Raw genomic sequence first — 10,500 nt, 5'->3', positions numbered from 1 at the left:
CAGAGCTACAAACACAAAAAACAACTATTTAAACTGGATTTCCACCGTACACCGTCTCAATGATGGCTGACCTGGCGCTTTTAGAAGATGCATATGCGCCCTTGAGAAGGGAAAGAGTATTTCGCGATAGGCAGGATTTTCTGAATGAATCAGATGAATAGCTGATGAGCAGATTCCGTCTTCCAAGGCATCTGCTCCTGGAGCTGTGCAATAACCTGGAGCCCTACCTACAATGTGAGACCCGGCAATCAAGGGCCTTACCTGTTCCAATCCAGGTTCTCTCCACACTGGGGTTCTTGGCCACTGGAACCTTTCAACGGGAGATTGCTGACAGGTCTGGCATATCCCAACCCACCATAAGCCGCATACTGCCATCAGTGCTGACTGCCATCAGGACTCTCATCCCATAGTACATCCAATTCCCAAACGACAATGCCCAGCAAACAATGATTAAAAGAGTTTTAAGAGATTACTGGGATCCCAAATGTCATAGGTGCAATTGACTGTACCCATGTGTGTCTGAAACCGCCATCGGTTAATGATTACGCATACATCAACCGCAAAAATTATTATTCAGTCAATGTGCAAATTATTTGTGATGCCAGACTCCGCCTATTAAATGTTGTGGCAAGATGGCCTGGAGGCACCCACGATGCCTTCATTTTTGAGCACAGCAGCGTGCGCAGACGGCTGCAGGAGGGCGCATTGAGGGGTCATGGTTATCTTTTAGGTGAGTAATAAGAGCACATTAATTTTGCAAAATATATATCCGTTTCCTAACCTATATTTTGCTTTTAAGGTGACAGAGGTTATCCTCTTTTGGATATTTTGATCACCCCTGTGCCAAACCCCATGACGCATCAGGAGCGCAACTTTAACCACGCGCACACACAAACACGAGCCACTGTGGAGCGCTGCGTGGGGCTCCTAAAAGGGAAATGGCTCTGTCTGGCACACGCGGGGGCACGTTGCTCTATTCGCCAAAGAAGGTGTGTGACATAATTTTGGCATGTGCCGTCTTGCACAACATGGCTGAAACAAACCGTGTGCCATTTGATGCGCTGGCCCCAGACCCAGAAGTGCCAGTGGAGCAGTGGGCAGCACCACCGGCTTTAGGAGCTGTTCAGCTCAGACGGGAACTTGTTCGGCGGTTTTAAGGGTAAGTTAAAAATAACACAGGGTTCGTTTTCACTGGTTTATTTATGTATTTATTTTTTTAAATTTTCATTTATTTGCTTTAATGTCACATTTATTGATAGCAATGAATGGTTAATTTCGACCAGTAGTTGACAAATTTCTGTCCGTCTTTCCAGGACCTCATCCGTCAGGACCCGCCTTGGTCGTGGCGCACGGGAGGCTAGTGGACGGGCCTCGGCTTCCCCTGCTTGCACCTGCTCAGGCTCTGGGTGGGGCGCAGGAATAGACTCCGGCTCCTGGATAGGCTGAGGGGGAGATCCCTCGAGGGTGCTGGGGCCTGCAGTGCCATCATCTGCAAAATAGAGCAAAATGTAAATAAAACGAATTAACTATGGACTTGTGTATATTTTTTTATTTATTTATTAGTCTATCAAATTTAAGCTTACTTACCATGAATGTCGTCAGTATCTCCGCCACCAGTAATGCCTTCTAAAGACACCGTTCCGATGAGGGCTGCCACTTGCTCCTCGTTCGGTGTCAGCTGGAGGCTTGGATCCAGTGGGCCTCCCCCGATCTGTCTCTGGCTCTTCTTCAGAACCGAGACGCACCTCTTTGTGGCCATCTTCATGTCTGACCACTTTTTTTTCACCTACAATAAATAAGAAAACTCATGCTTAACTTGATCACTATTGGTCTATGATAAGCAATAAAACATTCTTACCTCTGCGGAGTGCACTTCTCAACCCCCAAACTATTAACACAGCTCGTAATTTCAGTGAATATTTTGTTTTTGTGGGTGCCTTTAACCCCGCTCTTTAAACTCCCAAATAAAATTATTTTATTTCTTTCCACTTCCCTGGTTATGGTCTCGATCTCCACTTTGGAGAAATTTCTTATTTTTGCCATCTTTCGTGTGTCCATTGTGTAAAATGGGGCGTGGGGGAAGCGGAGACTTGAATATATAGGGGCGTGTTATTCTAATGACGATCGTTTTCAGCCGCCGGATTTATCAAGGCCAGGTATTGCGTACACCTGGATTTCAAAGGTACGCACAGCTTCATAAATCAGGCGGTGAGAGGAGTGTAAGCATAATCTTACGCCAACATATACACCCGTTTCTACGCAAGATTGATAAATGAGGGCCATGGTCCGTAGTTTCAACATCATCTTCACAGAATGTACATGTGTTCCCTTTCGTAGTCACTCCGAGTTACGTCGGAATGACGGAGAATGGGGGTTTCGCATAGAAAGCCAATCCTCTTCGAGTATTTAAAAAACGAGCCAATGGCATGAAAATGCCTTGGGGCTGCGGAATTTGCATAGCGTATCTCCTCCCCACCTCATGGGTATAAAAGGAGGAAGTGAACGCAACCGCAGTATGTTTTTCGCTTCGGAGCCAAGAGACTTCTTCACTCCTCAAGCCATTTTCACTGAGTACAACTCTTCGAGACGAGCGCCCTCTTCAGTGTTGGTGTGACGGCGGTACCCAGCGAGATTCTGCATTGCCTGCGATCTAAGCAGTAGTCTGCCAGACTTTGCGCTTCTCCCTGGTCGCCTCAGCGCTGAAAGAGTGAATTTTCTCCTCTCTATTGAAAGAGCTGCACGTGGCACGTCTTTTTAAAGATGGTTCGCCCGTGTTCTTCTGGGTGCGGTCGATTCATGTCGTCCTCTGATGGTCACGATCACTGCTTTGTGTTTCTGGGCATTCAGCATGCAGCAGCAGCGTTCGTGGATGACTCATGTTCCTTCTGTGGGAATATGACCATCTCAACACTGAGATCTAGACTCAATGATCTGACAAAAGTGAGAGTCCCCGTGTCTGCCACTCGTTTTGCTTCTTCTTCTAGAAGCTCTTCGACTCGCGGACAGGGTGATTTGACGGTGACTGTGTGGAATAAACCCCCGACGCTGGTTCCTCGGGCCACACCCACCACTTCAGTGTTAGAGCCAGCGAGCACCGAATCGCATCAGGCGTCTGCCTCTTCGCAGGTATCGTCTGTTTCGTTCGGTGCTCCAGAGGATGATGCGATGTCGATTGCAGCATCACAAGGCGGGCTTGACTCCTCGGGAAGTGAGGATGCGGCTGCGTTGCCTCCCTCGGGAGCGCCAGCGTTGCCCGTGTCTGATCCCGAGATGACGGCCATGCTATCTCGGGCCGCCGTGAGTATCGGGCTGGAGTGGAACCCTCCGCCCTGTCCCGATCTCTCGCGGATGGATAATTGGTTTTTGGGCAAGGCTGCCGCCTCACGGCCACAGCCGACCCCAATTCCTTTTTTCCCCAAGTTGCATGCGGAACTGAAAGAGACTTGGAAGGCTCCTGTGAACGTTCGTCAGTTTCCCCCGCCTTTCCTCCCCTCGACGGCGCGGTTGCCCGTGGGTACGCTGGGATTCCCCCGGTGGAGCGCTCTGTTGCGATGCAACTGTTTCCGCAGAGCGCATCCTCCCGCGGTATTCCCAAGCACCCGTCCAAAGCCTGTAGGTTCTTGTCGTCTATGGCGGCGCGATCCTATAGAGCGGCGGGACAGGCAGCCTCCGCCCTGCATGCGATGAGCACCTTGCAGGTTTTTCAAGCCAAGCTGCTCAGGGATATGCACGAGCGGGGGACTGACCAAGAGGCCTTCAACGAACTGCGAGCTGCCACTGACATCGCTCTCCAGGCGACGAAAGTGGCCGCTTGCTCCATTGGTCAGGTGATGGCCACCAGTGTGGTCCAGGAGCGTCATCTGTGGCTCAACCTGGCAGACACGCGGGACGCCGAGCGGACTCGTCTGCTCGATGCCCCCCTCTCCCAGGTTGGCCTCTTCGGCGGTGCGGTGGAACACTTCGCCCAGCAGTTTTCGACCGCCCAGAAGCAGATGGAGGCAATAAAACACATCCTGCCCCGACGGCCAGCTGCTGCCTCCACCCAGCCGTCGGTTCAGATGCCTCCGCCTGCTCGCCGCCGAGGACGCCCCCCTGCGGCTCCCCTCCCTCCCGCACGGCCCCAGCAGCAGCCTTCATCCGGGCCGGGTCGTGGAGGAGGCCGCAGGAGAGCGTCACAGCCCCCTCAGGCCGCTCGCCCCGCTAAACGCCAGGTGAAGAGGCGTTCCTGAGACTGGCTGCTCAGTGATGGAGTCGAGTTTTTCTCAGGAGGTGGTAGCAGGCCCCCTCCTTCCCCCGGTGGAGGGCCGGGGGAGAATCTTTTGTTCTCAGCTCCCCGCTGCTCACCCACGGGTGGGCAGCACCCTGAGTTGTTTAAAGAAAGACTTGACACTATCACTGAGCACACAGACTGGAATGAGTGTGCTCGACGCCCCAGTGCGTCGCCCCGCTCATTCCTCTCTGTCTCTGAGGGTGCGGAAGGGAGCATGTGTCGTCCCTCGACTACACCACTCCCCTCCCCCTCTATCGCCAGGCCCCCGGCAGAACAGACCCCTGTGGAACGCTGGTCCTTCCCTGGTCTCTTCTGTCGGGGAACGGGGCTCGACTGTGCACCCGCACGGAGTAACTCCCGTGCGCATGCCGGTCTCCCCACCTCGCTGCCCCTCCGGGGGGATGTCTGTGGTTCGCATGACCCTGCTGGATCAGTTCCTGGAAGCTTGGTTAGAGCTCCCCGGCCTATTCCGCTGGGTCATCAGAACGATCAGACTCGGCTATGCGATTCAGTTCGCACGGTCTCCTCCCCGTTTCAGGGGGGTCGCTTCACTATGGTCGGTGGCAATGCCCCGGTCATGAGAGAGGAAATTGCAACCCTGCTGGCGAAGGGTGCAATCGAGACGGTCCCTCCAGCCGAGATGAGTTCAGGGTTTTACAGCCCCTACTTCATTGTCCCCAAGAAGACCGGTGGGTTACGACCGATCCTGGATCTGCGCATTTTGAACCGTACTCTTCATCGATTGCCGTTCAAAATGCTCATAGCCAAACGCATTTTCGAATGCGTCTGGCCTCAGGATTGGTTTGCAGCGATAGACCTGAAGGACGCGTACTTTCATGTCTCCATCTTGCCTCGACGCAGACCGTTTCTTCGGTTTGCTTTCGAAGGCCAGGCATATCAGTACAGGGTTCTCCCATTTGGGTTAGCTCTGTCACCTCGCGTCTTTACGAAGATTGTCGAGGTAGCCCTTGTTCCCCTTCGTGAACACGGGGTTCGCATCCTGAACTATCTTGACAATTGGCTGATCCTGGCACACTCTTGAGAACAGGTTTGCGAACACAGAGACCTGGTGCTCCAGCACCTAGCCCGTCTGGGCCTTCGGGTCAACCGGGAGAAGAGCAAACTTTGCCCCGTGCAGAGGATCTCTTTTCTCGGTATGGAGATAGACTCGGTCGCCATGTCCGCGCAGCTCACGAGCGAGCGCGCACTCACTGCTGACATGTCTTCGACAGTTCGAGGGCAAGAGTGCGGTTCCACTGAAACTTTTTCAGAGGCTCCTGGGGCATATGGCATCCGCGGCAACGCCACTCGGACTGCTCCATATGAGACCGCTTCAGCTGTGGCTTCGCGATCGAGTCCCGAGGTGGGCATGACATCGCGGCTTGCTCCGAGTTCCAGTGACTCCAGCTTGCCACCAGACCTTCTTCCCATGGTCGAACCTCAGCTTTTTACGGGCCGGGGTCCCTCTTCTGCGAGTTTCCAGGCATGTCGTTGTCTCCACGGATGCCTCTACCACGGGTTGGGGAGCCATGTGCAATGGTCATGCAGCCGCGGGGTCCTGGACAGGATTCCAGCGCCTCATGCACATCAATTGCCTCAAGCTACTGGCAGTACGTCTGGCCCTGCACCGCTTTCGAGCACTGCTCAGGGGTCAACACGTACTTGTCCATTCGGACAATACCACTACGGAAGCGTATATCAACCACCAGGGTGGCCTACGCTCACGTCGGATGTCGCAGCTCGCACGCCACCTCCTGTTATGGAGTCAGAAGCACCTGAGGTCCCTTCGTGCAGTTTACATTCCAGGAGACCGGAACCTGGCAGCTGACAAGCTGTCACGGGTCCGCCCTATCTCCGGCAAATGGCGACTCCATCCCCAGACGGTCCAGCTGATTTGGGACCAGTTCGGGGAGGCACAGATAGACCTGTTCGCCTCTCGGGACTCATCCTACTGCACCCAGTTTTATTCCCTGTCCGAGGGCACGCTCGGCACAGATGCACTGGCGCACAGCTGGCCGCGGGGCCCACGCAAGTATGCATTTCCCCCAGTGAGCCTTCTTTCACGGGTGTTGTTGGATGGCCTTCAAGATGGCTGCCGAATGTGTATGGCAATGAGAGACTGCAACTGAATCCGTTAAAAATCATGAAAATTACTTGACATCCAAGTAGATAAGTGAAGTCTATGGCTTTATATGGACATTGGGATTTAAATTTTATGAGTATTTCCTAATATTTTGATGTTTTGGGGAACTTCTGACAATACTTGTCAAGACTGTGTAAACCAGTCAAATTCAAGATGGAGGAAGTCAAGAAAGCTCTGAGAGAACTGGCAAGGAAGATTGATGGAATGGCTGAAAATGTGGGCAAGATAAGTGATTTGGTAGAGGATGTGAAGAAACTAAACAACCTACTTGCACAGAAGGATGAGAAAATTGCAGAGTTGGAAAAAAGAGTTGATGACTTGGAGCAATATACAAGAAAAGAAGATGTGGTCATTAGTGGCCTAAAAACAACACACCGCACTTACTCTAATGTCACCCGAGGGGAGAGCAGCGAAGTTGATATAACAGAGAAAGAAAAACAGACGCTGGAGGACCAGGTGGTCAAGTTCTTCAATAGAAGGGATATCTCTATTCACAAGGAGAGTATCGCTGCTTGCTACACCCTCCCCAAAAGGAATGGACAAATGGAAAGAACCATCATTTTGAGATTTGTAAACAGAAAATAGAACTCTTGAAACAGGGAAAAAAGCTGAAGGACACGCACGTGTATGTAAATGAGCATCTCACGAAAAGGAATGCTGAAATAGCCAAACATGCAAGGGCACTGAAGAAACAAAGGAAAATCCATTCAACTTGGACAAGGGACTGTAAAATTTGGATACGTACAAATGCTTTATCTGGTGAAGAGATGAAGGTCCTGTTAATTCGGGACCTCAAAGACCTGGAGAAATATGGTACTGTCTAGCCAACAAGAACATTTTCTTGAGGCCCAGATCTATCTGAGAGAGGTTTGCTTTATATATAAAGAGTCCAACTTGGTGGTGGTGAGCAGATTTATGCCTTTCATCGTGTTCGAGAGACTTATACTGAACCAACTTTCCTATTACAATATGATTACCTGTTGGAATTTCATATTATATCCCCTAAAAAATTTTATTTTATTTTTTGTCATAGTTAGATTTTTCTTGGATGAATTGTTTTATTATCACTTTCACTGGTGTGTATGTGCATTGATCAGGATGTGTGAGATTGGGAAGAACGTTTGTGATCATATTGAACAATTACTATGCAGGAACGAGATATAGACCCAGAAAGTAATTTCTTTGACCAAGTTACTAGAAATTGTTTGTATTATACTGAACACCAATTTAAGGAAAAATTTAACTTGGAAAATGGTATTTCAATCGTACATTTTAATAGCAGGAGTCTACAGTATATGCAAACTTTGAGAAGATCAGAGACTACTTGCAGCATAATACCATGCAAGTTAACATGGTTGCTATTTCTGAGAGTTGGCTCAGTCATGATAAAGGAATCCAACTTGAACTAGAAGGTTATCAATTACATTATGTGAATAGAGTAAACAAAAGAGGTGGGGGGGTTGCAATGTTTGTGGATAAAAGGTTAAAGCATAGGATTGTCGAAAGTATGACGACTGTTATTGATGATATTTGTGTTTATGGGTGGAAACTGATATGGGTAAAATGAAGAATGTTGTCGTTAGTTGTGTTTATAGAGCACCTAACTCTGGTATTGAAAGCTTCAAAGAAGTGTTTGAGGCCTTGATTTTGAATGCCAAGCAGAAGGTTGCTTATTTCTGTGGGGATTATAATATAGATTTTTTAAATCCGAGTAAATCACCTACAAAAAAACAAACCGAGTAGAATTACCACCCACTCAGCAACACTAATAGATAATATTCTCACAAATAATATGAGTAGTAAATTAGAAAGTGGATTGTTAATAAATGATATTACTGACCATCTGCCAATATTTGTACTCCATGAATGTAAACACTATAATTTGGATAACAGCAAAATAAATATACAGTTGAGATTAAGAACAGATTACACCATGAATAAATTAAAAAATGACTTGTTAGTTCAAGATTGGCAGAGTGTTTATGATGAAGGGGATGTTGATTTAGCCTATAACTCATTTCTAAATATCTTTTTGACTTTGTATAATAAATAGCGTACTCCGCCCTACTCCGTGAGTATAAAAGGAGGAAGTGAACGCAACCGCAGTATGTCTTCGCTGAGGAGCCAAGATTGAACTCGGCGTCTACCCATGGATACAGCAGAAGTGGCAGGGAGACGTAACGTCTCCGTTCCCTACTCAGGGAACGAGGGTTACATCCGTAACCGAGACGTTCCCTTTCGTAGTCACTTCGAGTTACGTCAGAAGTGACGGAGATTGGGGGTCTGTGCCATCACGCCATCTTCAAGCTGTCTACCAGTGCCCTGCGAAAGTCTGGACCCTCCTTTTTTTTTTTGGGGGGGGGGATCCCACTTTGACACAGGATTACCAAGGAACACTGGGAAACATATCCCGGGAGGGACATGCTACCAGTTGCCTACCTAAGGGAGGACTTACAAATACGCATATGGCCACATAGGAACGCATATGGGAACACTGGAGCACCAACCACAGGTGGCTACTAAAATTTAACTCCAGGGGTGGCAGATGGCTTGCCAAGGGAAGACACATGCTCAGAGAGGCTTACAGTGGAAAATACACATGAGACGGTTACCATGGGGAACCGTGCACATGGAGGCACCTAGCCAGCATCCAGAGCAACAGCAGTGGTGCCGCATCGTCGGTGCCGGAGGACTCAAGACTTCAATGGAAGAACTGAGGAGATATTGCACTTATCCAGTCCGGGGAGTGGAATGGCGAGCAAGCGAAGACACCTGAGCGGGTCCAGTACCGGCTGTGGAAACGAGTACGTGAGAGGACACCGGTTCAATTCGCAGATTATAGCATCTGGCGAAGGTGTTGGGTGTCGCCCAGCCTGCAGCTCTGCAGATGTCTGTTAGCGAAGCGCCGTGCGCTAAAGCCCAAGAGGAGGCCACACTCCGAGTGGAATGGGCCGTCAAACCAAGGGGGCACGGACGGCCTTGCTGCTGGTAAGACAAAGCAATGGCGTCCACTATCCAGTGGGACAGCCGTTGCTTTGAGAGAGCCCTTCCCTTCTGGCTCCCTCCATGACAGACAAAGAGCTGGTCTGAGGTCCTGAAACACTGCGTTCTGTCGACATAGGTGCGGAGAGCACGTACCGGACAGAGCAGTGCCAAGGCTGGGTCTGCCTCCTCCAGGGGCAGCGCTTGCAGGTTCACCACCTGGTCCCGGAAGGGAGTGGTGGGAACCTTGGGCACATATCCAGGCCGGGGTCTCAGGATCACGTGAGAGTAAGCTGGCCCGAACTCTAGGCACGCTTCGTCAACTGAGAAGGCGTGCAGGTCCCCCACCCTCTTGATGGAGGCCAATGCAACCAGGAGTGCTGTCTTCATGGACAGAAACTTTAACTCTACTGATTGCAAAGGCTCAAAGGGAGGCCTCTGCAGAGCATTTAAAACTACCGAGAGGTCCCAAGAGGGTACGAGGGGAGGACGAGGCGGATGCAGCCTCCTTGCTCCCCTCAGGAACCTGATGACCAGGTCGTGCCTCCCTAAGGACTTACCTTCCACTGCTTCATGAGAAGCGGCAATGGCCGCGACATAAACCTTAAGGGTGGAGGGCGACAGCCTGCGCTCCAACCCTTCTTGCAGGAAGGAAAGCACGAGCGCGATCGGACATCTCCGGGGTCTTCTCCACGAGAAGAACACCAATTGACGAAGAGGTTCCACTTCAACGCATAGAGGTGCCTCGTGGACGACGCTCTTGCGGAAGTGATGGTTGCCGCCACCGCAGGTGGCAGCGAACTCAAACCTGCCTCGTCCCGTCCAGGAGCCACACGTGCAGCCTCCAAAGATCGGGACGAGGGTGCCACAGAGTGCCCCGTCTCTGAGAGAGAAGGTCCTGTCTCAGAGGAATAGGCCAAGGAGGTGCTGTCGTGAGGAGCATGAGTTCGGAGAACCACGTCTTGGTGGGCCAATAGGGGGCTACCAGCAAGACCTGCTCCTTGTCCTCCTTGATCTTGCACAACACCCGTGCAAGGAGGCTCACTGGGGGAAACGCATACTTGCGTGGGCCCCGTGGCCAGCTGTGCGCCAGCGCATCTGAACC

The 10,500-nt window shown here is 50.7% G+C and overlaps 1 protein-coding gene across 1 annotated transcript; it reads right to left on the bottom strand.

Annotated features, from left to right (window-relative positions):
* Positions 1–615: 615 nt before the first annotated feature.
* LOC148978555 (uncharacterized) lies at positions 616–3,927 on the bottom strand. Its single transcript, XM_089132816.1, has 3 exons — positions 1,588–3,927; positions 1,248–1,489; positions 616–690 (listed from the first exon to the last, which is right to left on the bottom strand). Exons 1-3 carry the CDS (start codon positions 1,763–1,765, stop codon positions 616–618), a joined length of 495 nt encoding a protein of 164 aa, XP_088988942.1. The 5' UTR covers positions 1,766–3,927.
* Between the last annotated feature and the right edge of the window lie 6,573 nt (positions 3,928–10,500).

This window comes from Pimephales promelas, chromosome 6 (assembly GCF_988280905.1).
Source record: "Pimephales promelas chromosome 6, fPimPro1.hap1.1, whole genome shotgun sequence".
Lineage (NCBI taxonomy): Eukaryota > Metazoa > Chordata > Actinopteri > Cypriniformes > Leuciscidae > Pimephales > Pimephales promelas.
The sequence above is the reverse complement of the archived record's forward strand: the minus strand, read 5'-3'. Positions and strand labels throughout refer to the sequence as shown.

Coding starts and splice junctions, on each gene's coding strand:
- LOC148978555 (XM_089132816.1), bottom strand. CDS start 1,765: ATGAAGATGGCCACAAAGAGGTGCGTCTCGGTTCTGAAGAAGAGCCAG. Junction 1,490..1,587: donor AGATACTGACGACATTCATG/GTAAGTAAGCTT, acceptor TCTATTTTGCAG/ATGATGGCACTGCAGGCCCC. Junction 691..1,247: donor ATTCATTGCTATCAATAAAT/GTGACATTAAAG, acceptor GCCCTCCTGCAG/CCGTCTGCGCACGCTGCTGT.